General features: G+C 42.7%; 1 protein-coding gene across 6 annotated transcripts in view; it reads left to right on the top strand.

The window, feature by feature from the left end:
- Positions 1-2,852: 2,852 nt before the first annotated feature.
- The window catches only part of c2cd5 (C2 calcium dependent domain containing 5), a 71,367-nt gene continuing 47,529 nt past the window's right edge, over positions 2,853-26,690 (top strand). The window contains exons 1-9 of one of the 6 annotated variants that reach the window (XM_046350061.1): positions 2,869-3,324; positions 3,748-3,851; positions 4,365-4,473; positions 4,613-4,699; positions 5,066-5,237; positions 7,773-7,868; positions 7,975-8,130; positions 16,989-17,220; positions 21,538-21,701. In XM_046350061.1, the coding sequence (XP_046206017.1) occupies positions 4,384-4,473; positions 4,613-4,699; positions 5,066-5,237; positions 7,773-7,868; positions 7,975-8,130; positions 16,989-17,220; positions 21,538-21,701 (997 nt within the window). In that variant the 5' untranslated portion in view covers positions 2,869-3,324; positions 3,748-3,851; positions 4,365-4,383. Of the gene's footprint in view, positions 3,325-3,747; positions 3,852-4,364; positions 4,474-4,612; positions 4,700-5,065; positions 5,238-7,772; positions 7,869-7,974; positions 8,131-16,988; positions 17,221-20,024; positions 20,147-21,537; positions 21,702-26,690 lie in introns of all 6 variants that reach the window. The other 5 variants (XM_046350097.1, XM_046350088.1, XM_046350069.1 and 2 more) reach the window with 5 other exon arrangements.

Raw genomic sequence — 26,690 nt, 5'->3', positions numbered from 1 at the left:
CAGTGAGGTTGGATGGAGAGCATTTGTGAACAGCAGTTTTCAGTTCTTTCCACAGATTCTCGATTGGATCTCGAAGCCTGAAATGTGGCAAAATGTCGCAAAGTTCAAGGGGGCCGAATACTTTCGCAAGGCACTGTATGTGTGTGAGAGAGAGGTACATTTTAAAAAAGGTTCCAAAGGGTTTTTTTGCCTAGGAGAACCCTTTTTTGGTTCCACATAGAGCCGTCTGTGGAAAGGGTCCTACATTTTTATTTATTTAAGTAGACAAGTCAGTTTAGAACAAATTCCTATTTACAATGATGGCCTACCAGGGAACAGTGGGTTAACTGTCTTGTTCAGGGGGATGATGACAGATGTGTACCTTGTCAGCCAGGGGATTTGATCCAGCAACCTTTCGGTTACTGGCCCAACACTCTAACCACTACATGGAACTCAAAAGGGTTCTTCAAAGGGTTATCCTATGAGGACAGCTGAAGAACATTTTGAGGTACCAGACAGCACCTTTTATTTGTGAATATAGGGAGAATTTCAATTGCATACTCCTCGCGTCCTCTCTCTTCTCTACTCGCCTCCATCTCAAAACCCATTGGATGAGAAAGCCAGAGGTCCCTTCCCTCTAACTTTCTCCTCCAATGGGTTTTGAGAAGGAGGCGAGGAGAGGGGACGCAAGGAGAGTGCAATTGAGATTCTCCCATAGTCTACTGTTAGAGCCTGGGGTATGTTATATTAAGTCAACAGCAGATGTTCCTCTGTGTTCTATTTATTCAGTAACCTTTCTGCTGCTATCTCTGTCCTCAACACAATGCTGCGGCCCGTTCCTCCATCTGTCTCCCACCCAGCCGCTGCCTCACCATAGATCATTCACAGGTGACAGACTCACCACAGCCCTGTGCTATACCCAGCCTCAGTGTTCTCATAACCCTGTACACTAACCTAACCCAGCCTTCTGTTATAGCACTGTATCTCAGCCCAAACTAACCCAGTTACAGCCCAGCCCCAACTCCCAAGCTCCAGCCCCCTCCTCAGCCCCAGTCTAGCCCTGCCCAATCTCCAGTGCTTAGACTAACAGTCTTGCATGTGTCTGTGCTCAGAAATCATAATTAATGACTACTCTGACACACCATAATGTGCCCTCCCCATTGACTTATGCTTTTTATGGCATCCACAGTGTTTACTGTTTAGAGTCACAAATAAAGGCGTTCTCCACGAAGGGCATGCAATGGCAGTTGGGTCTGCAACAGGAGGGCCAGTTGAAGCAGAGGGGTGTTCCCGACTAGCCAGACTCAGCAGGGAACTCCGATGCCTCCGGTTTTCAGGGGCAGTGGTAAGAGTGCCTGTGATGCAAGGGAAATGTGCAATATGTATTATGTGACTATGAGATGTGTACAATGTGTATAACAGGGGTAATGTGCAATGTATATATTATGTTAAGTGTGTAATGACCAGGGTCTATTTCTGTATACAGCAGTCTATTCTCTGTATCCTAACTGCTATCCATTCCTAGGAGTGGGGGTTAGGAGAGGAAGGAGAGATTGAAATGGAAATGAGCTTGGCCACTCAGCCTGCCATGTAACCTTGATAGCGGCCATTGGGTCTTTGGCAGAGAGGAGAAAAAAGGTTCCAAGGATGCTATGGATATCTGTGTGCTCTGAGATTAAAATATCAGCCTATCCCCTCACACACCCCTGGGGACAAACTAACCAGGTGTCAAGAAGAAGGCTTTATAATTTAATTCAGACAAATCTACCTAGCAAACAGCACGGACACACACACAGTCTTGTATAACTTGGGACACACAATTCAGTCCGATTCAAAATCCTATTTTCCCTACCCACTAAACCTAACCTTAACCCAAACCATAAAACCGAAGCTAAACCTAACCCTCGCTCTTAACCCTAATTCTAACACTAATTCTAACCTTAACCGTAAACCCCTTAGAAATAGCATTTGACCTCCCCAGTTGGGAGGTTGCTATTGCTATTTGTTTACTTATGGTCCCCACAAGTATAGTTAAACACGTCCACATGTGCACACTTACAGCCACACGCACACTCCATCTCTCCCTCATTGTGGATCATTTTGAAGGGTGTAACGGATGTGAAATGGCTAGCTTAGTTAGCGGTGTGCGCTAAATAGCGTTTCAATTGGTGACGTCACTTGCTTTGAGACCTTGAAGTAGTAGTTCCCCTTGCTCTGCAAGGGCCGCGGCTTTTGTGGAGCGATGGGTAACGATGCTTCGAGGGTGACTGTTGTTGATGGTATGCAGAAGGTCCCTGGTTCGCGCCCGGGTATGGGTGAGGGGACGGTTTAAAATTATACTGTTACAAGGGCATAAGTGATATGGCAAAATCTGACGCATATGTATCTATTTTAGTGCATATTACATCTACTGTTATATTAATACTGTACACACTTCACCTCATTGTGTATGGGACAGGCCCAACCGGCCGCAAGGTGGCGCTATTGTTCATTTTATGTTGTTTTCTGACTAACGAGACCAGCCGGTAAAAAACTTATGCCCCCATGGACCGGTTTGTACATGAAACATCCTCCATTCAAGGTGCACAGGCGTTGATTTACTCAACTCATATGTTTTTGTGATTTTCGGACAACTTCTGGATGTTGCACCCCTCTTGCGCTTGTTGTTTACCCCTGGTTGAACATGGTGGGCAACATCAGCAAGTAACGTTAGCATTAGCCATTCTAGCATGGTGGTTGAAAATGTTGTTTTATTAAGACCGTGTGCATATGTCCCCCGTTTTTTTCACCAACAAACCATTAAATCGAGCTAAGGAGGTTACAAAGTACAAATCTGTCGTTCTTCCCCCGAACAAGGCAGTTCCACCGTTATTGAAAATAATAATTTGTTTTTAACTGTCTTGCCTAGTTAAATAGTAAAGCGTAAAGTAAGAAACAAACGACGTAAATGGAATAATAGCGACATCATGCGGTCAGTTGGGCTAAGTATGAGAAAGCCAAACGTGAAGATGAAGCCGGTGTTACAGTTTTACATCTCGTGAACAAGATTTAGTCACCACCTTTCCACCAGAAGAGAAGACCGCGCTGGCTAGCATTTTGCATTCGTTGAGCTGGCCGGGGATGCTAACCGCAATGTGTGTACAGTGAATTTGAATGAGCTTTTTTTCAAGCAGTCAATGGCCATAAAGCGTAGTTATAGTAAATATTAGCCACATCTACCGGGCTTTTGAGAGAAGATCTCGTCATGTTTGGTAGAGATGCGGAGGTCTGGCGCGCGGGCTGCCAACAAAGTCCGTCTGAAAAAACGCTGCTGTTTCCCCAGCTCTCTCGTTTTACATAGTCCAGGTAAGGACACTCAGTGACGTCTAATAACAGCCAGTTTGTTATACTGTTTGTAACATAGATTTCATTATGTTGTGTGGCGACCCGGTCGCACAGAAATACAGGGGGTAACGTTATGCATGCATGTCAGTCAACTGCTATGCAGTAACGCTAAGCTAACCGTGTGGCTGTTGCAATAAGCTTTCAATTAGTTAACTGGCTGATTAACAGAATCAGTAGTTGGCTAACTAAGTCTGTCATCCAAGTAACCTAGTTCTATAAATCAGTTAGCTAACTTATCTTACATATAACAGTAACGTCAGTGAAACAAGTAATAAGGTAGAACGACCACTGTATTAGCTATAGCTATATGGCCAGAATATGTTGCTTTGCTGGTCAATCTCTGTATGTCAACTGTCACCAACATATGTCGCCTCACCATGTCAGGACCAAGCAGGACTGGCATCAGCCTTCTACTACTCAGTAGCCACAACTGCAGTGTGACATTAGATCTGGTAGCACATGAATCAGTTCATCTTTATTTTAACCAGGTAAGTTGACTGAGAACATTTACAGCAACGACCTGGGGAATAGTTACAGGGGAGCTGAATGAGACAATTGTAAGCTGGGGATGATTAGGTAACCGTATGAGGGCCAGATTGGGAATTTAGCGAGGACACCAGGGTTAACACCCCTACTCTTACAATAAGTGCCATGGGATCTTTAGTGACCACAGAGAGTCAGGACACCCTTTTGGAGTCCCTTCCGAAAGATGGCACCTAACACAGGGCAATGGCCCAATCACTGCCCTAGGGATATATTTTTAGACCAGACAAAAGGGTGCTTCCTACTGGCCCTCCAAACACCACTTCCAGCAGCATCTGGTCTCCCATCCAGGGACCGACCAGGACCATCCCTGCTTAGCTTCAAAAGCAAGCCAGCAGTGGGATGCAGGGTGGTATGCTGCTGGCCAGGTTTTATCATGATCTGGTGAATACAGGTAAAATACACAATATTGCTATTGTAGTAATGCAATTATTTACCTGTAATTCTTTGATCCGAAGGTTATGACAAAGCTGAATCATGCCGGGTAAATTGAAAGCTAAGATTGTGGCGGGGCGTCACTTACCAGTCATGGACAGAGCCAGCGACCTAACTGATGCCTTTGTAGAGGTGAGCATGGTCCATTCTAAGTTTACCCTGAAAAAAACATCAGGTCAATGTAATCTTACAACCCCTCCAACACATATACTTCGTTACAGTGATGCAGTACAAGCCTTGTGGTGTTCTTCATTGATGTTGTGTCTTACAGGTCAAGTTTGGCAACACAACTTTCAAAACGGATGTCTACCCCAAGTCCCTTAATCCACAGTGGAACTCAGAGTGGTTCAAATTTGAGGTAAAATGTGTGAATATGACTTCTTGACTTATTTCTCTGTGAAGGAAGGTGTTTGTGAATGGTATAGGATTACAGGGTGAAGAAGCTGCAGCAGGGTTCTCCACAAAGAATGTAAGAGGGGCGCTTCGCCACTTTGTGGACTGGCTGCGCCACAATGTAAAAAAACTATATTTGCCATTTTTGCTCTAGATTGCAGGAAATGTCAGTTACATGTGTTAAAACATGCTAAAATCTTTGCGCCCCTCCGGGCATCCCCCGGCCATACTCAGCAGCACCACCTTGTTAAAAAATTCTGGGGCGAACCCAGTAGAGTCAACATGATTGTCCTGTATTATTGTTTCCCCAACTTTGTCCCCCCTCCTCTAGGTGGATGATGAGGATTTGCAGGATGAGCCGTTACAGATCACAGTGTTGGACCATGACACTTACAGTGCCAACGATGCAATAGGGAAGGTCTACATTGACATCGACCCTCTGCTGTCCAGCGAGGCTGCTACCGTCATCTCTGGATGGTTCCCCATCTATGACACTATACACGGTGTGTTTCTTATAGATACTGAACAAAAATATCAACGCAACATGCAATAATTTCAAAGATTTTAAACATCCTTTAAGGAAATCAGTCAATTTAAATGAATTACTTAGGCTCTAATCTATGGATTTCACATGACTGGGAATACAGATATACATTTGTCGGTCGCAGATACCTTAAAGAAAATGGGCCTCACAATGGGCCTCAGGATCTCATCATGGTATCTACATCCAAATAGCCATTGATAAAATGCACTTGTGTTCACTGTCCGTAGCTTATGCCTGCCTATACCATAACCCCACCACCACAATGCGGAACTCTGTTCACAACGTTGACATCAGCAAACAGCTCGTCTATGTGACGCCATACACGTGGTCTGCGGTTGTGAGGCTGGTTGGACATGCAACCAAATTCTCAAAAACAACATTGCTGCGGCTTATGGTAGAAAAATTAACATTCTTTGGCAACATCTCTGGTGGACATGCCTGCAGTCAACATTCCAATTACTTGCTCCCTCAACTTGAGACGTGTGGCATTGTGTTGTGTGACAAAACTGCACATTTTAGAGTGGCCTTTTATTGTACCCACCACAATGTGCACCTGTGTAATGATCATGCTGTTTAATCAGATTCTTGATATGCCACACCTGTCAGGTGGATGGATTATCTTGGCAAAGGATAATGCTCACTAACAGGGGTGTAAACAAATTTGCACAACATTTTAGAGAAATAAGCTTTTTGTGCATCTGGAAAATTTCTAGGATCTTTTATTTCAGCTCATGAAACTTAAGACAAACACTTTACATGTTGTGTTTTATATTTTTCTTCAGTGTAATTCCCCATCTACCACACTATACACAGTCAGTTTTATACTTCCACTATCTATGACACAAGTTATATACTTACCCATCAAAAGTGCATGGCCACAGTGGTACTTTTCAGATACATAACCAGGCCTCTCAAGAAATACACAGTGTTCTCTGTGTAACAGCCTGTAAATGCATGTTGTTCCTCTGCTGTAAAAACTTACTAAAAGCTGTTATTTAACGGTATCTATCTAGTAATGATGAAGTAGTGCCTGTCTTCCTGGTTTGAGAGGGGAGAGGAGTGTGCTTGTGAAGAGTTGGGGTATCTATTAGAGGTCGACCGATTCCGATTTTTCAATGCCGATACCGATTATTGGAGGACCAGAAAAGCCAATACCGAATAATCGGCCGATTAAAATATATATATATATATATATATATTTAAAAAATCATTTAAAAAAAACGTAATAAAAAAAAATAATACATTTGTAATAATGACAATTACAACAATGCTGAATTAAGACTTATTTTAACTTAATATAAAACATCAATAAAATCAATTTAGCCTCAAATAAATCATGAAACATGTTCAATTTGGTTCAAGTAATGCAAAAACAAAGTGTAGGAGAAGAAAGTAATATGTGCCATGTAAAAAAAAAGCTAACAATTAAGTTCCTTGCTCAGAACATGAGAACATATGAAAGTTGGTGGTTCCTTTTAACATGAGACTTCAATATTCCAAGGTAAGAGGTTTTAGGTTGTAGTTAATATAGTATTATAGGATTTCTCTCTATACCATTTATATTTCATATACATTTGACTATTGGATGTTCTTATAGGCACTATAGTATAGTATTGCCAGTGTAACAGTATAGCTTCCGTCCCCCTCTTCCCTACCTGGGCTCGAACCAGGAACACATTGACAACACCCACACTCGAAGCATCGTTACCCATCGCTCCACAAAAACCGCGGCCCTTTGGTCATTAATATGATCAAATCAGGAAACTATCATTTCAAAAACAAAACGTTTATTATTTCAGTGAAATACGGAACTGTTCGGTATTTTATCTAACGGGTGGCATCCCTAAGTCTAAATATTGTTGTTACGTTGCACAACCTTCAATATATGTCATAATTACATAAAATTCTGGCAAATTAGTTTGCAATGGCAGCAAACTGTTGCATATACCCTGACTCTGCGTGCAATGAACACAAGAGAAATGACACAATTTAACCTGGTTAATATTGCCTGCTAAACTGGATTAGTAGTTATAACTAGTGATTAGGATTGATTGTTTTTTATAAGATAAGTTTAATGCTAGCTAGCAATTTACCTTGGCTTCTACTGCATTCGTGTAACAGGCAGGCTACTCGTGGAGTGCAATGGTTAAAGCGTTTGACTAGTTAACTGTGTTTTGCAAGATTGGAACCCCTGAGCTGACAAGGTGAAAATCTGTCATTCTGCCCCTGAACAAGGCAGTTAACCCACTGTTCCTATGCAGTCATTGAAAATAAGAATGTGTTCTTAACTGACTTGCCTAGTTAAATAAAAGGTATGAAAAAAGTTGTTTTTATTTTATTTTTAATAATCGGAAATCGGTGCCCAAAAATACCGATTTCCGATTGTTATGAAAACTTGAAATCGGCCCTAATTAATCGGCCGACCTCTAGTTTCTATGGTTCGGTGGTGTTTTTGTCTGGTAGTAATGTTTCTGTTCATTCTGTCCTCCTACAGGTATCAGAGGGGAGATTAATGTTCTGGTAAAGGTGGACCTCTTCAACGACCTAAACCGCTTCAGACAGTCCTCCTGTGGGGTCAAGTTCTTCTGCAGTGAGTCCTGGTTCCCTATGGGGATGTACTATAGTAGAGAAATCTAGTCACAAGAAATGGCTGATGATGATAGTAAATGATGATAAGGTGTTTATGCGTGTGTTAGCAACATCCATCCCGAGGTGTTACCGCGCGGCGCTGGTCCATGGTTTTGTTGAGGAGCTGGTGGTGAACGAGGACCCGGAGTACCAGTGGATTGACCGCATCAGAACCCCCAGGGCTTCTAACGAGGCCCGCCAGCGACTCATCTCCCTCATGTCTGGTACATAACCCAGCTATCTAACTTTCTCTACTGTGTGTGTGTATATAATATATACAGTGGGGCAAAAAGTATTTAGTCAGCCATCAATTGTGCAAGTTCTCCCACTTAAAAAGATGAGAGGCCTGTAATTTATCATAGGTACACTTCAACTATGACAGACAAAATGAGAAAAAAAATCCAGAAAATCACATTGTAGGATTTTTAATGAATTTATTTGCAAATTATGGTGGAAAGTAAGTATTTGGTCAATAACAAAAGTTTATCTCAATACTTTGTTATATACCCTTTGTTGGCAATGACAGAGATCAAATGTTTTCTGTAAGTCTTCACAAAGTTTTCACACACTGTTGCTGGTAATTTTGGCCCATTCATCCATGCAGATCTTCTCTCGAGCAGTGATGTTTTGGGGCTGTTGCTGGGCAACACGTACTTTCAACTCCCTCCAAAGATTTTCTATGGGGTTGAGATCTGGAGACTGGCTAGGCCACTCCTTTGTTGCCCGGGTGGTTGTGTTTGGGATCATTGTCATGCTTAAAGACCCAGCCACGTTTCATCTTCAATGCCCTTACTGATGGGAGGTTTTCACTCAATCTCACGATACATGGCCCCATTCATTCTTTTCTTTACATGGATCATGGTCCTGGTCCCTTTGCAGAAAAACAGCCCCAAAGCATGATGTTTCCACCCCCATGCTTCACAGTAGGTATGGTGTTCTTTGGATGCAACTCAGAATTCTTTGTCCTCCAAACACGACAAGTTGAGTTTTTACCAAAAAGTTATATTTTGGTTTCATCTGACCATATGACATTCTCCCAATCTTCTTCTGGCTCATCCAAATGCTCTCTAGCAAACTTCAGACTGGCCTGGACATGTACTGGCTTAAGCAGGGGGATACGTCTGTCACTGCAGGATTTGAGTCTCTGGCGGCGTAGTGTGTTACTGATGGTAGGCTTTGTTACTTTGGTCCCAGCTCTCTGCAGGTCATTCACTAGGTCCCCCCGTGTGGTTCTGGGATTTTTGCTCACCATTCTTGTGATCTACAATTTTGTTTCTGGTGTCCTTTGACAGCTCTTTGGTCTTGGCCATAGTGGAGTTTGGAGTGTGACTGTTTGAGGTTGTGGGTCTTTTATACTGATAACAAGTTCAAACACGTTCCATTAATACAGGTAACGAGTGGAGGACAGAGGAGCCTCTTAAAGAAGAAGTTACAGGTCTGTGAGAGAAATCTTGCTTGTTTGTAGGTGACCAAATACTTATTTTCCACCATAATTTGCAAATAAATTCATAAAAATTTTTAATGTGATTTTTTTTTTGTTTTTCATTTTGTCTGTCATAGTTGAAGTGTACCTATGATGAAATTTACAGGCCTCATCTTTTTAAGTGGGAGAACTTGCACAATTGGTGGCTGACTAAATACTTTTTTGCCCCACTGTATATATAGTATATCACGAAAGTGAGTACACCCCTCACATTTTTGTAAATATTTGAGTATATCTTTTCATGTGACAACACTGAAGAAATGACACTTTGCTACAATGTAAAGTAGTGAGTGTACAGCTTGTATAACAGTGTACATTTTCTGTCCCCACAAAATAACTCAACACACAGCCATTAATGTCTAAACCGCTGGCAACAAAAGTGAGTACACCCCTAAGTGAAAATGTCAAAATTGGGCCCAATTAGCCATTTTCCCTCCCCGGTGTCATGTGACTCGTTAGTGTTACAAGGTCTCAGGTGTGAATGGGGAGCAGTTCTCACACTCCCTCATACTGACTGGTCACTGGAAGTTCAACATGGCACCTCATGGCAAAGAACTCTCTGAGGATCTGAAAAAATTATTGTTGCTCTACAAAAAGATGGCCTGGGCTATAAGAAGATTGCCAAGACCCTGAAACTGAGCTGCAGCACGGTGGCCAAGACCATACAGCGGTTTAACTGGACAGGTTCCACTCAGAACAGTCCTCGCCATGGTCGACCAAAGAAGCTGAGTGCACGTGCTCAGCGTTGTCTTTGGAAAATAGACGTATGAGTGCTGCCAGCATTGCTGCAGAGGTTGAAGGGGTGGGGGGTCAGCCGGTCAGTGCTCAGACCATACGCTGTATACTGCATCAAATTGGTCTGCATGGCTGTCGTCCCAGAAGGACGCCTCTTCTCAAGATGATGCACAAGAAAGCCCGCAAACAGTTTGCTGAAGACGAGCAGACTAAGGACATGGATTACTGGAACCATGTCCCGTGGTCTGATGAGACCAAGATAAACTTATTTGGTTCAGATGGTGTCAAGTGTGTATGGCGGCAACCAGGTGAGGAGTACAAAGACAAGTGTGTCTTGCCTACAGTCAAGCATGGTGGTGGGAGTGTCATGGTCTGGGGCTGCATGAGAGCTGCCGGCACTGGGGAGCTACAGTTCATTGAGGGAACCATGAATGCCAACATGTACTGTGACATAATGAAGCAGAGCATGATCCCCTCTCTTCGGAGACTGGGCTGCAGGGCAGTATTCCAACATAAGGACCCCAAACACACCTCCAAGACGACCACTGCCTTGCTAAAGAAGCTGAGGGTAAAGGTGATGGACTGGCCAAGCATGTCTCCAGACCTAAACCCTATTGAGCATCTGTGGGGCATCCTCAAACGGAAGGTGGAGGAATGTAAGGTCTCTAACATCCACCAGCTCTGTAATGTCGTCATGGAGGAGTGGAAGAGGACTTCAGTGGCAACCTGTGAAGCTCTGGTGAACTCTATGCCCAAGAGGGTTAAGGCAGTGCTGGAAAATGATGGTGACCACACAAGATATTGACACTTTGGGTGGTAATAATGTCCTCCGGTCACTGTAAAGGGAGGAACCTGGGGATTTAAATAGTGCAAATCAATACAACTGTCATTATCTGGCATTCCTGTTTTGGTGAACAGCTTTACCATACCGCCCTAAACTCCTCTACCCAGAACCGTACTAGGGTGTCGACCAAGACTTGGTCATATCCATACCACAACCCTAGATCCTCCTTCATTTTCAGTTTAAAGGGTTAGGCGTAACTTTATGCAATTACATCCCTCTCTCCTGATTACAATCAAAAACTCTCACCTTCACTATACTCTACCTTCTTCCATACTGGGTGATTGGATTCATATAGCCCTCTCTCTCCAAATGAGCTATGACCTGTGTCCACAATCAATATGGGAACCTGCACCGATATGCCATAATGGCTCAGAGTCATAGACTGCCATGTAGTTAGACTCCATTTTGATCTACATAAAACTCCATTGAGAGATCCTTCCCAACCTCTACTCTAACTTCCTGTCTACCCAGATCTAGGGATCTCTTATGCTTATTTTGGAACAAAATCCTCATCGTCTAAACCACATATGTCAGAGTCAAGGCCCGCGGGCCACATCCGGCCCGCGAGAAGGTTTTTTACGGCCCCTGGGATGATCTTGATTTGTTATTAGAACCAGACCGCAGCAAGCCGGCAGCCCGCAGATCTTTTACACGCACCAATACTACATTTCCCACAATGCAACGGTGACGCACCGAGCAGTAGGCTGCTTCATTTCAATATTTATTGGCACAGTAGTTGTCAGCATCACAGTAAAATTAACTTTCAGATACCCATCAAAAATGGCAAAACGGAAGGTGGACACTGAGAACCGGGGGTTTCAAACAAGGTGGGAGTCGGAGTATTTGTTCACGGAGGTAGCTGGAAAACCTGTGTGTCTTCTGTGTGGAGAAAGTGTGGCGGTACTGAAAGAGTATAATCTGAGACGACATTATGAAACGAAACACGCGGACAAAAACAAGAATATGGACATGGAACAAAGGCTACAAAAGGCAGAGGAATTAAAACGAGGCCTCAAATCTCGACAGGCTCTGTTCAAAAAAGCCAAATCACAAGGCCAGGCTGCTGTCAAGGCCAGTTTTATTTTGGCAGTAGAGATCGCTAAATCAGCCCGGCCATTTACGGAGGGGGATTTCATCAAAAACTGCATGATTAAAGTTTGTGACGAAGTTTGCCCAGAAAAAAGGCAACTCTTTTTAAATGTGAGTCTGAGCAGAAACACCATTGCCGAGAGAGTAGACCAGTTGTCCATCAATCTAAAAGAGCAGCTTGTGAAAAAGGGAAAAGATTTCATTGCATATTCCTTGGCTGTGGATGAGAGCACTGACATTTCTGACATTGCCCAGTTGTCAATTTTCATCCGCGGAGTGGACTCCAGCCTAAGCGTGACAGAGGAGTTTTTGGCTTTACGTCCTATGCATGGCACAACTACGGGGCATGATTTGTATGAAGAGGTGTCAAGATGTGTAAATGAGATGGAGCTGCCTTGGGAAAAACTCGTGGGTTTGACAACCGACGGAGCACCTGCGATGTGTGGACACAGGAGCGGACTGGTGGCGAAGATACGGGAAAAGATGCAAGAGGAAAACGCGACAGGTGAGCTGACAGCTTATCATTGTATCATACACCAGGAAGCGTTGTGCGGTAAAGCCTTGAAAATGGAGCATGTAATGAGCATCATCACGCGCACAGTTAACTTTATCAGAGCCAAAGGTTTGAATCACCGCCAGTTCAAGGCATTTCTGACGGAGTTAGAAACGGAGCATGGTGATTTGCCTTATCACACAGAGGTGCGATGGCTAAGCCAGGGAAAGGTGCTTCAAAGATGTTTCGAGCTTCGTGAGGAGATTTGTCTGTTCTTGGACAGCAAAGGGAAAGACACAACACAACTCCGAGACGAAATGTTTCTGTGTGAAATGGCTTTTCTGTGTGACATTACGAGTCATCTGAATACAATGAACTTGCAGCTGCAGGGTCGGGATCGTGTCATCTCTGATATGTACAGTACAGTGAAGGCATTTAAAACCAAGTTGAGTGGATGATAGAAAATTGCTATTATTGTTTTTTTCTTTGAAGTAAATTTAGCCCACTTTTGCTAAAATAGAAAATATAGGCTACTGATGGTGCCTTGAATACCGGTTTCTTTCATTTAATGTTCATGTTATGGGGATTTTTATATAAAGGAAATTTGTCTTTTGTGTCTGTTGAAAATTAAAGATTACTGACAGAGCCATAAGAAAATATTGCTTTATTTATCTGATCATATTGGAATATATTTGTTAGGTTTTCAGTAGGTTCAATTAGGTTCACTAGACTATGAATGTACAAGCCCTCGGCTTGTAGCTAAATTTTTTATTTGGCCCTCCGTCCATTTGACTTTGACACCCCTGGTCTAAACCATGGGTCAAATTACCACTCTCCGCATACTCAAGTAGGACGTCCTGTATCAGGAATATGTCACCCACGATAAAACAGCTCAGACCAAATTTGGACATTTTCACTTAGGGGTGTACTCACTTTTGTTGCCAGTGGTTTATACATTAATGGCTGTGTGTTGTTGAGGGAACAGAAAATTTACACTGTTATACAAGCGGTACACCCACTACTTTACATTGTAGCAAAGTGTCATTTCTTCAGTGTTGTCACATGAAAATATATACTCATATTTACAAAAATTGTGTACTCACTTTTGTGATATACTGTACATACAGTGCCTTGCGAAAGTATTCGGCCCCCTTGAACTTTGCGACCTTTTGCCACATTTCAGGCTTCAAACATAAAGATATAAAACTGTATTTTTTTGAAGAATCAACAACAAGTGGGACACAATCATGAAGTAGAACGACATTTATTGGATATTTCAACCTTGTTTAACAAATCAAAAACAGAAAAATTGGGCGTGCAAAATTATTCAGCCCCCTTAAGTTAATACTTTGTAACGCCACCTTTTGCTGCGATTACAGCTGTAAGTCGCTTGGGGTATGTCTCTATCAGTTTTGCACATCGAGAGACTGAAATTTTTTCCCATTCCTCCTTGCAAAACAGCTCGAGCTCAGTGAGGTTGGATGGAGAGCATTTGTGAACAGCAGTTTTCAGTTCTTTCCACAGATTCTCGATTGGATTCAGGTCTGGACTTTGACTTGGCCATTCTAACACCTGGATATGTTTATTTTTGAACCATTCCATTGTAGATTTTGATTTATGTTTTGGATCATTGTCTTGTTGGAAGACAAATCTCCGTCCCAGTCTCAGGTCTTTTGCAGACTCCATCAGGTTTTCTTCCAGAATGGTCCTGTATTTGGCTCCATCCATCTTCCCATCAATTTTAACCATCTTCCCTGTCCCTGCTGAAGAAAAGCAGGCCCAAATCATGCTGCCACCACCATGTTTGACAGTGGGGATGGTGTGTTCAGGGTGTTGCTTTTACGCCAAACATAACGTGTTGCATTGTTGCCAAAAAGTTCAATTTTGGTTTCATCTGACCAGAGCACCTTCTTCCACATGTTTGGTGTGTCTCCCAGGTGGCTTGTGGCAAACTTTAAACAACACTTTTTATGGATATCTTTAAGAAATGGCTTTCTTCTTGCCACTCTTCCATAAAGGCCAGATTTGTGCAATATATGACTGATTGTTGTCCTATGGACAGAGTCTCCCACCTCAGCTGTAGATCTCTGCAGTTCATCCAGAGTTATCATGGGTCTCTTGGCTGCATCTCTGATCAGTCTTCTCCTTGTATGAGCTGAAAGTTTAGAAGGACGGCCAGTTCTTGGTAGATTTGCAGCGGTCTGATACTCCTTCCATTTCAATATTATCGCTTGCACAGTGCTCCTTGGGATGTTTAAAGATTGGGAAATCTTTTTGTATCCAAATCCGGCTTTAAACTTCTTCACAACAGTATCTCGGACCTGCCTGGTGTGTTCCTTGTTCTTCACGATGCTCTCTGCGCTTTTAACAGACCTCTGAGACTATCACAGTGCAGGTGCATTTATACGGAGACTTGATTACACACAGGTGAATTGTATTTATCATCGTTAGTCATTTAGGTCAACATTGGATCATTCAGAGATCCTCACTGAACTTCTGGAGAGAGTTTGCTGCACTGAAAGTAAAGGGGCCGAATAATTTTGCACGCCCAATTTTTCATTTTTTGATTTGTTAAAGTTTGAAATATCCAATAAATGTCGTTCCACTTCATGATTGTGTCCCACTTGTTGTTGATTCTTCACAAAAATATACAGTTTTATATCTTTATGTTTGAAGCCTGAAATGTGGCAAAAGGTCGCAAAGTTCAAGGGGGCCAAATACTTTCGCAAGGCACTGTATGTTGAGATCGGAAGTTTACATACACCTTAACCAAATACATTTAAACTTAGTTTTTGACAATACCTGACGTTTTATCCTAGTAAAACATTTTTCTCAGGTCAGTTAGGATCACCACTTTATTTTAAGAATGTGAAATGTCAGAATAATAGTAGAGTGATTTATTTCAGCTTTTATTTCATTCATCACATTCCCAGTGGGTCAGAAGTTTACATACACTCAATTAGTATTTGGTAGCATTGCCTTTAAATGGTTTAACTTGAGTCAAACATTTTGGGTAGCCTTCCACAAGCTTCCCACAATAAGTTGGGTGAATTTTGGCCCATTCTTCTTGACAGAGCTGGTGTAACTGAGTCAGGTTTGTAGGCCTCCTTGCTCACGCATGCTTTTTCAGTTCTGCCCACACATGTTCTATAGGATTGAGATCAGGGCTTTGTGGTGGCCTTTCCAATGCCTTGACTTTGTTGTCCTTAAGCCATTTTGCCACAACTTTGGAAGTATGCTTGGGGTCATTGTCCATTTGGAAGACGCTTTTGCGACCAAGCTTTAACTTCCCGACTGATAACTTGAGATGTTGCTTCAATATATCCACATCATTTTTCTACCTCATGATGTCATCTATTTTGTGAACTGCACCTGTCCCTCCTGCAGCAAAGCACCTCACAACATTACGCTGCCACTCCCGTGCTTAACGGTTGGGATGGTGTTCTTCGGCTTGTAAGCGTCCCCTTTCTCCTCCAAACATAACGATGGTCATTATGGCCAAACAGTTCTGTTTTTGTTTCATCAGATCAGAGGACATTTCTCCAAAAAGTACAATCTTTGTCCCCATGTGCAGTTGCAAACTGTAGTCTGTCTTTTTTTTGTTGGTTTTGGAGCAGTGGCCTCTTCCTTGCTGAGCGGCCTTTCAGGTTATGTCGATACAGGACTCGTTTTACTGTGGATATAGATACTTTTGTACCTGTTTCCTCCAGCATCTTCACAAGGTCCTTTGCTGCTGTTCTTGGATTGATTTGCAGTGTTCACACCAAAGAGCGTTCATCTTTAGGAGACAGAACGCGTCTCCTTCCTGAGCAGTATGACGACTGCGTGGACCCATGGTGTTTATAGTTGCGTACTATTGTTTGTACAGATGAATGTGGTACCTTCAGGCGTTTGGAAATTGCTCCCAAGGATGAACCAGACTTGTAGTGGTCTACAATTGTTTTTCTGAGTTCTTGGCTGATTTCCCATGATGTCAAGCAGAGGCACTGAGTTTGAAGGTAGGCCTTTAAATACATCCACAGATACACCTCCAATTGACTCAAATTATGTAAATTAGCCTAACAGAAGCTTCTAAAGCAATGACATCATTTTCTGGAATTTTCCAACCTGTTTAAAGGCAGTCAACTCAGTGTATGTAATCGTCTGACCCACTGGAATTGTGAGACAGTGAATTATAAGTGAAATAATCTGTCTAAACAATAGTTGGAAAAATGACTTGTCATGCACAAAGTAGATGTCCTAATCGACTTGCCAAATCTATAGTTACTTAACAAGAAATGTGTGGAGTGATTGAAAAACATGATTTAATGACTCCAGCATAAGTGTATGCAAACTTCCGACTTCAACTGTATATATATTACACTATAGAAGTATTCTATAGTATTAGAGTATATTACATCAGAACTCCCAGGGCTTCTAACGAGGCGTGTGTGTGTAGGTGAGCTGCAGAGAAAGATCGGTCTGAAGGTGTTGGAGATGGGTGGTAATGCGGTGGTGGGCTACCTGCAATGCTTTGATCTGGAGGGAGAGTCGGGTCTGGTGGTCCGAGCTATCGGCACCGCCTGCACTCTGGACAAACTCATCCCTGGGACTGCTTCCAACACCATCACACACACCAACACCGCCCCGGCATCCAATGCCTGCAACTCACCCTCTAAGGAAATCAAAGAGTGAGTATTGAACGAATGCATGAGCATGGTGTGTGTGTGTGTGTGTGTGTGTGTGTGTGTGTGTGTGTGTGAGAGAGAGCGCAAGAGAGTGTATGTGTTTGTGCCCTGCCTTTGGACTAACCCCTGTGTGTGTCTCAGTATTTCTGCCTTTCTCTACATTTGTGACCAGATTTCTCTGAGGGCTTATGTCAAATTGACATGATCTTATTATATGATTGTATTTGTCACATGCATAGTATACACTTGCTTACTTGCGGATAAATACAAAAAAAATGCAGAGTTAAAGATAACAAATAAATACACAGTGAATAACAAATAAAAATACAGTGTGCATATGTGTGTGCATGTTATGTATGTGTGTTGGGGTGTCAGTGTAAGGATGTGTGTGGGTGGAGTCCAGTGTGTGCATAGTCAGTGCAAAAAAAGGGTCAATGCATGTAGTCCGGGTAGCCATTTGATTAGCCATTTAGCATTCATATGGCTTGTGGTTAGAAGCTGTTCAGGGTCTTGTTGGTTTCAGACTGCATTGGTACCGCTTGCCGTGCGGTATCTGAGAGAACAGTCTGTGGCTTGGGTGGCAGAAGTCTCAGAGAAAAATGTGACACCGCCTGGTATAGAGGTTCTGGATGGCAGGAAGCTCGGCCCCAGTGATGTACTGGGCCAAACACACTACACTCTGTACCGCCTTAGGGTCGGATGCCAAGCAGTTGCCATGTCAAGCAGTGATGCAGCTAGCCAACATGCTCTTGATGGTTCAGCTGTATATCTTTTTGAGGATCTGGACCAATGCCAAATCTTCTCAGCATCCTGAGGGGGAAGAGGCATTGTCGTGCCCTCTTCACGACTGTGTCGGTGTGTTTGGACCATGATAGATCCTTAGTAGCGTGGACACCGAAGTACTTGAAACTCTTGACACACTCCACTATAGCTCCGTCAATGTGCATGGGGAGTGAGTGGCCCTTTCCTGTAGTACATAATCAGCTCCTTTGTCTTGCTCACGTTTGAAGGAGAGGTTGTTGTCCTGGCACCACACAGCCAGTATTCTGACCTCCCTATAGGCTGTCTCATCGTTGTCGGTGATCAGTCTTGCCACTGCCATGTCGATGGCAAACTTAATGATGGTGTTACAGGAGGGAACTAAGCACATACCCCTGAGGATCCCTGTGTTGAGGTTCAGTGTGGCGGATGTGTTGTTGCCTACCCTCATGAAGTCCAGGATCCAGTTGCAGAGGGAGGTGTTCAGTCCCAGTGACCTTAGCTTAGTGATGAGCTTCGAGGGCACTATGGTGTTGAACGCTGAGCTGTAGTCAATGAACAGTTTTCACATATGAACAGCATTTTCACATAGGTGTTCCTTTTGGCCAAGTGGGAAAGGGCAGTGTGGAGTGCAATAGAGAGTGTGTCATCTGTAGTGGCGGTATGTGATGTGGAGTGTGTCCAGACTGGGTCAGGGAGAAGTTGAACATTTCAGTGAAGACACTTGCCATCTGGTCAGCACATGCTCTGAGTATGTGTCCTGGTAATCCACCTTTAGAGTGTTAACTTGTTTAAAGGAACAGCTGGTGCTCTCAAGCATGGTTCAGTGTTGCTTACCTCGAAACAAGCATAGAAGGCATTTAGATCGTCTGGTAGGCTTGTGTCACTGGGAAGCTAGTGGGTGAGTTTCCCTTTGTAATCCGTGGTAGTTTGCCAGCCCTGCCACATCCGACGAGTGTCAGAGCTGGTGTAGTAGGGTTAGATCTTAGTCCTGTATTGATGTTTTTCCTGTTTGGTGGTTCGTCGGAGGGTGTACCGGGATTTATAAAAAGCATCTGGGTTAGTTTCCCACTCCCTGAAAGTGGGAGCTCTAGCCTTTAGCTCAGTGTGGATGTTGCCTGTAATCCATGGCTTCTGGTTAGGATACGTACATGCGTACGGTTACTGTGGGGACGACGTCGTTGATGCACTTATTAATGATGCCGGTGACTGATGTGGTAAACTCCTCAATGCCATCCGGTGAATCCCGGAACATATCCCGGAATGGCTAGCCAGGAAAGATCTTGTCTTTCTCCCTATATAGCTCAGTGTTTTCTCCTTCGCTAAACTAGTTTAATGAGTTTACATTTGTCATATTTACGGATCCCATACAAGTTTGTAATTAAAGAACATGAAAGTTCACATGTTCAAGAAGGCATTTCTGTCCCCCAAAAAAATGTATATGTATTTTTTCCAACAGCCCTACTGTGAAGGTGGAACTAGCGTCAAACGGCCCTTATGAGACATCCTGTCACACTTGGGGTGTGTGTGTGTGTGTGTGTGTGTGTGTGTGTGTGTTATCATGTGACAAAGCTATAGTATATGCCATATTTGAGATATGGACACACAGCCCCCTTCCCCTGTGTCTGTGTTTTTGTCTGTTTTCTAATGGCTCTACTCTCTTTGCATTTGCATGTTTGTGCTGCTCTCTCTCTCATTTGAATGTGTGTGTGTCTGAGGGCTGTGCATGAGCTTGTTCCTGCTAGTATGGTTGGAGGAAGGTGGGGTGGATGAATGGAGAGAGAAAAGAAGGTAGGGTGGGTGCCAGGCAAGCATTTTCTTTACCTGCAGCATGTGGTGTTATGGGTGTTATAATGCAAAAGGAGGGGGTAGACAACCTCTCCTCTTTATTTTTTATTTTCTTGTGCTCTATTTTTCTTTGCTGCAATGTTGTGGTGTGTTGTTGTGTTTCTCTTCTTCTCTGCCTCTGCTGCACATGGATTGGCTCTTCTCTTGCTGTATGCGTTTGGATTGGTCCACTGTCCGTCTCTACATGGTGATTGATTCAGGTCTCCTATGGCCCACGGATGTCGCTCCAGCCACAACAGCCCTGTCCACTCAGCCTGCAGCTCTCAGAGACTGTCCCACTCCCAGAACTTCTCTGTCTCTGTCCCTACTCTGGTCTTTACTGGTACGGACAGAGAAAAATAGCGAGAGGGAGGGAGTCCCAGAATCTGTGTTCCTACATGGGTCTTCACTCTTACATAGAAAGGGAGCGATTTATAAAAGAGAAATAAGGAGACAGACATAGAAGAGCTAGGTAAACTGAGGGAAAGGGGAGAGCCAGAGCAATAGAGCATGAGACAGAGAAACTAATGGATAGCCATCGGTGAGATAGTTACCACTCTCTCTCTCCCCCCCAAAAATCTACCTCCGAGCCCATTCTTCCTTGCCATTGGATGAGATTGACATCACCAGCCCCAAACACTTCCTCTTCTTGTGTCCCCCGCAGCCAATGATAGAGCCCCTGCCCAAGCAGATCCATCCCTTCCGTCTGTCCTAATTTTGCCTGATTCTATGTAGTTTTTTCCCCAAATTCCGCTCTGCTCACAAAAACAACATTGGATGTTCTAAGTCCACAAAAATGTTTACACCACAACAGGAGACCACTTTTGAGGTCTGGGAAAAATGAAACATTTTAAAGTTTTGTGTGTAGTTAACCTTTAATGCAAGTGCAAACCAGAAAGAGACTGTTTTTGGTGAGTGGTGTTTCTGTAGCACTCGTGATTGCAGGGTTTGCAAAACAAATGGCCACTGGATTGATTTAAATGATCATGATATCATTCTGTCTGGTAGGCATAGGCTACTTTTGTAGGTAACATTTAATTGAAAAGGTTTTTGGGAAAGTCTTTCCATCTCTACCAGAAGATTGTTATCATTAGCTTCATCGCCAACGGCTACAGGAAGTGTAGACATGCATGCGCACTGCACACATACACATAGATGTGTATTCCTGTGCCGTTTCAGAAAGTTTCTGGGAAATACGAATCACTGATGCATTTCATTGATGTCTTATGATTAACTTGGGCAAATGAATGCATTTTCTATTACCCTAAGTTCAATAAATGTTTAAATATTCATTATATTATTCATTATTCCATTTTAATGTCTGGATTCTGAGATCTTGTCCAATGCAGATTTTTTAGGGCCTCAAGCATCTGCCTTAGTCCAGTTCAGTTCAATCAACTATATTGGTCTCCAAGGGGCAGTCACCCGGGAGTCTGTTGGCCTCAATTCCTTTTCAATTCAGTTGATGTTGGAAGTGGATTTAAATTCCATTTCAAGAAACTACTCATCCCTTTAGTGTTGTGTTGGGTTGGCCCATGTTGTGTTGTGTGTTTCTGCCATGCTTTCCCCCTCAGTTCTATATATCTGTGTGTGCTTCTGTTTACGCTTCATGTGCTTGGCTTTTTAGTTCTGCAGCCCAGTCATTTGCACTCCACATACCCCTCTCACACATACATACACACACACACACACACGGTGAGGTGACTGATGTGCGTGTGTGTGTTCTCCTGGCAGGCCCGTGTTCAGTGAGGACCCAACCCACCCCCTCTCCGTCCCTCCCACCCCTCTCAGAACACTTCCTTCCTCCTCCTCCTCTCCTCCTCCCTTCTCTCCATCCAAGCCATGCAGTCGCCAGTCCTCCTCCTCAGACACAGACCTCAGTCTGACGCCCAAGATGGGTAAGACCCCACCACCCTCCTCACCCTTCCTCACACTCTGTCTGCTCCTTTCCTCACCCCCCACTCTGAACCTGACTGTCTTTAATTTTTCCATCCCATTTCCTTGTTTAATTGATATATTTCAAGTCATTGTGTTAGAAACACACACACACAGCAGCTGTGGACCATAGAGTTCTGGTGTTGACCACGTAATAACCCACACACCCCCTAGGGCATGACATGGTTCCCCCTACTGGTGGAAATACACCCTAGGAACCCCCCTTCCTACCTCTCTTCTCTACTCCCTTCTTCCTAAAGGTTTTGTATTTTCCTTCCTTATGTTTTCCTGTCAGGTTTAAGATCTTGTGACTTTACTCCGCTGTCCCTTCTCTGCTTTTCTTGATGTCTTGTTTTTTGGCTCACCTCTCTCCTCTCCCAACCTGCCTCTGTCGCTCTCTTCTCTTCCTCTCCTGTTACTCTCGCTTTCCTCACCTTTTTCTCTGCCCCACAGTGACCTCCTCCCAAGAGAGGTTTGTCTCCCGTTCCAGTTCCCCTGCCCTCTCCTCCTCCGACTCCCAGCCCCTTCCTCCCTCTGGGCCAATCCTGTGCAGCCTTGTGTCTGCCCCCCAAGCCAACACCCTGCCCCCTCTCCCCTCTGTCCAATCAGAGGGGTATGTGTTGAGATAGAGTATCATTCAGTGAAGAGCTGATGGCAGCCTTTGGTAGGAAAGTAATGAAACAGTCCTGACAACACTCTTTTCATAACACTATAACAGCTTGCAGGAGTCACAAAGCCAAACAACATCCTGTATAACACCTGTTACACTTAAAGTTAAATAGACGTTTATTATAGTCTCAGGTAGGGCACAGAGTGCAAAATTTGTGAATGTCTAAAACACCTTTAACAAACTCCCTCTATAACCACCCCTTCGAAACCTCTATAACCACCCCTTCGAAACCTCTATAACCACCCCTTAGAAACCTCTATAACAGCTATATACAATGCGTTCGGAAAGTATTCAGACCCCTTCCTTTTTTTCACATTTTATTACGTTACTGCCTTATTCTAAAATTGATTAAATAAATGTTTTGCATCATCAATCTACACACAATACCCCGTAATGACAAAGCAATAACAGGTTTTTTAGAAAAGTTTGTAAAGAAAGAAATACCTTATTTACATAAGTATTCAGACCCTTGCTATGAGACTTAAAATTGAGCTCCGGTGTATCCTGTTTCCATTGATCATTCTTGATGTTTCTACAACATGATTGGAGTCCACCTGTGGTAAATTCAATTGATTAGACATTATTTAGAAAGGCACACACCTGTCTATATTATGTCCCACAGTTGACAGTGCATGTCAGAGCAAAAACCAATCCGTGTGGTAGAAGGAATTGTCCGTATAACTACGTGACAGGATTGTGTCGAGGCACAGCTCTGAGGAAGGGTACCAACACGTTTCTGCAGCATTGAAGGTCCCCAAGAACACAGTGGCCTCCAACATTCTTAAATGGAAGAAGTTTGGAACCACCAAGTCTCTTCCTAGAGCTGGCCGCCCGGCCAAACTGAGCAATCGGGAGAGAAGGGCCTTGGTCAGGGAGGTGATCAAGATTCTATGTGGAGATGGTTGTCCTTCTGGAAGGTTCTCCCATTTCTGCAGCACTCCACCAATCATGCCTTTATGGTAGAGTGGCCAGACAGAAGCCACTCCTCAGTAAAAGGCAGTTGACAGCCCACTTGGAGTTTTCGAAAAGGCACAAAAGGACTCTGACCATGAGAAACAAGATTCTCTGATCTGATGAAACTAAGATTGAACACTTTGACCTGAATGCCAAGTGTCACGTCTGAAGGAAACCTAGCACCAACCCTACGGTGAAGCATGGTGGTGGCAGCATCATGCTTTGGGGATGTTTTTCAGCGGCAGGGACCTAGAAACTATTCAGCATTGAGGGCAAGATGAAACGTAGCAACGAGGGATGAGGTTGGGTGGAAAAAGGACTTGGAGTGAGAAATATATTTTTTGTCATGGGCAAAGAAACTCACAATGGGTGATTATACTAATTAATACAAATGTTGATCCGATTGTGCAAACAGATCATCAAGGAAGATGTATTCTTAAAAAAAAGTGTTATTTTAAATTGGAACAAAAACAGATCTGGCTAATAATCTGTGGGCCAAATAATGATGATTCCCACTTCTTCTTCTTCAAAAAAAAATATTGAGTTTACAAGCTACGAATGCATCTATTATTATGGTGGGAGATTATATTACGGTTTTAAGTACACCACCGTTCAAAAGTTTGGGGTGAATTAGAAATGTTTTTGAAAGGAAAAGCACATTTTTTTTGTCCATTTCAAATAACATAAAATTGATCAGAAATACAGTGTAGACATTGTTCCTCTGTCCAGTGTCTGTTCTTTTGCCCATCTTAATCTTTTATTTTTATTGGCCAGTCTGAGATGGCTTTTTCTTTGCAACTCTGCTTAGAAGGCCAGCATCCCGGAGTCGCCTCTTCACTGTTGACGTTGAGACTGGTGTTTTTCGGGTACTATTTAATGCAGCTGCCAGTTGAGGACTTGTGAGGCGTCTGTTTCTCCAGCTAGATACTCTAATGTACTTGTCCTCTTGCTCAGTTGTGCACCGGGGCCTCTCACTCTTTCTTATCTGGTTAGAGCCAGTTTTAGCTGTTCTGTGAAAGGTGTAGTACACAGCGTTGTACAAGATCATTTGTTTCTTGGAAATTTATTGCATGGAATAGCCTTCCTTTCTCAGAACAAGAATAGACTAACGAGTTTCAGAAGAAAGGTTGTTGTTTCTTTCCATTTTGAGCCTGTAATCGAACACACAACTGCTGATGCTCCAGATACTCAACTAGTCTAAAGAAGGCCAGTTTTATTGCTTCTTTAATCAGGACAACAGTTTTCAGCTGTGCTAACATAATTGCAAAAGGGTTCTCTAATGATCAATTAGCCTTTTAAAATGATAAAACTTGGATTAGCTAACACAATGTGCCATTGGAACACAGGAGTGATGGTTGCTGATAATGGGCATCTGTACGCCTATCTAGATATTCCATTAAATATCAGCCGTTTCCAGCTACAGTACTCATTTACAACGTCTACACTGTATTTCTGATCAATTTGATGGACAAAAAATGTCCTTTCATTTTAAAAACAAAAACATTTCTAAGTGACCCCAAACTTTGGAACGGAAGTGTACCTTTTATTTAACTCGGCAAGTCAGTTAAGAACAAATTCTTATTTTCAATGATTGCCTAGGAACAGTGGGATAACTGCCTGTTCAGGGGCATAACGACCGATTTGTACCTAGTTAGCTCTGGGATTTGAACTTGCAACCTTCCGGTTGCTAGTCCAACGCTCTAACCACTATGCTATCCTGCCGCCCCGTACCTCAATGGATTGTAAAGACAATCGCACTACAAACTATCGCACTACAAACTATCGCACTCAAGCACTTAAGGAGATAACAAAGATCATGGATACATTAGAACTAGTGGGTATATGGAGGCTGCAAAACCCTGATCTTGTGAGATATACATGGACGAGGCTTAATCAAGCTAGCTGTCTTAATTACTTCCTAGTCTCATTCTTGCTGGCATCAAAAGTTTTAAAGTATTAATAGGAGATCAACTACGATCGGAACACCATCTAATTGGCCTCCTTATAACTCTTACAGAATTGTCACGTAGACGGGGATATTCGAAGGCAAAATAATTCATAATTCACTTTTTTCTGCTCAACATAGGTACAGCAGATCCCCTTATTGTATGGGACACTTTTAAATGTACTTTTTTAAAAAATAAAGCGAATTGGATGGAAAATGTTGAAAAATGCACACTTTTTATTGTATCTTCAACAGAAGCTACCAAAAATAATTTACAAAAACTCGTTACAAATGGAGTCATCCATGATTCACCAAATGATATTTTGAAAATATTTTAAGCATATGTTATCTTTTCAGTCTCCTCCATTTCCACTGAATGATGTCAACTGTAAGGATTTATTTCCTAATAATAATAATGTAAAATCAACAAATTTACAGAAAGACCTGTATGAAGGCCAAGTTACAGAAGAGGAACTTTTTGAGGCAATAAAATCTTTTCAGTCTGGAAAAACACCAGGGCTTGATGGTATGCCAGTAGAGGTATATCATACCTTTTTTTTAATGAACCCAAGATCCATTATTAGCATGTTTTAATTAGACTGTCAGATAGTCAACAAGAAGGTTTGATTTAATTACTACTAAAACAGGACCTTGGTGGTAAGTATAAAGATACTACAGTCCATTTAAATAATCTGGATGCCTCTTACACTTCAGTGTTGTGGTGAAATGCATAGCACATAAAATAAAAAAAGGTTTTACCAGGTGTTGTTCATCCTAATCGGGCAGTTTTTTAAACATTATATATTGGAGATACTATGTGACAATTACTTGAAACAATTGAACATTATGAAACATCAAGAATACCAGTCCTGGTCTTCATAAAAGATTTTGGAAAGGCGTTTGATAAAGTACGACTAGAATTTATAAGTGCCTGGATTACTTTAATTTTAGTGAATCTCTTATACAATGGGTTAAAGTTATGTACAGCAACCCCAGATGTAAAATAGTAAATATTGGTTACTTCTCAGAAAGTATTGAGCTTTTAAGAGGAGTTAAACAAGGCTGTCCGTTGTCTCCATATCTATTTATTATGGCCATTGAAATGCTAGCTATTAAAATTTGATCCAACAAGAACATTGACGGTTAGATATTCTGGGGATTAAAAGAGACGTGTCAATGTATGCTGATCCCTGCACAGTCTCATTGAAGATCTTGATGACTTTTCTAGCCTCTCTGGACTAAAACTTAATTATGACAAGTGTGCAATATTAGGTATTGGATCGTTTAAAAAAAAGTGTTTACACTACCTTGTAGTTTACCAATAAACTGGGTGGATGGTCAAGTAGCTATACTTGGTATTCACATCTCAAAAAATATACATTC

The sequence above is a fragment of the Oncorhynchus gorbuscha genome, linkage group LG01 (assembly GCF_021184085.1).
Source record: "Oncorhynchus gorbuscha isolate QuinsamMale2020 ecotype Even-year linkage group LG01, OgorEven_v1.0, whole genome shotgun sequence".
Classification (NCBI taxonomy): Eukaryota; Metazoa; Chordata; class Actinopteri; order Salmoniformes; family Salmonidae; genus Oncorhynchus; species Oncorhynchus gorbuscha.
The sequence above is the reverse complement of the archived record's forward strand: the minus strand, read 5'-3'. Positions and strand labels throughout refer to the sequence as shown.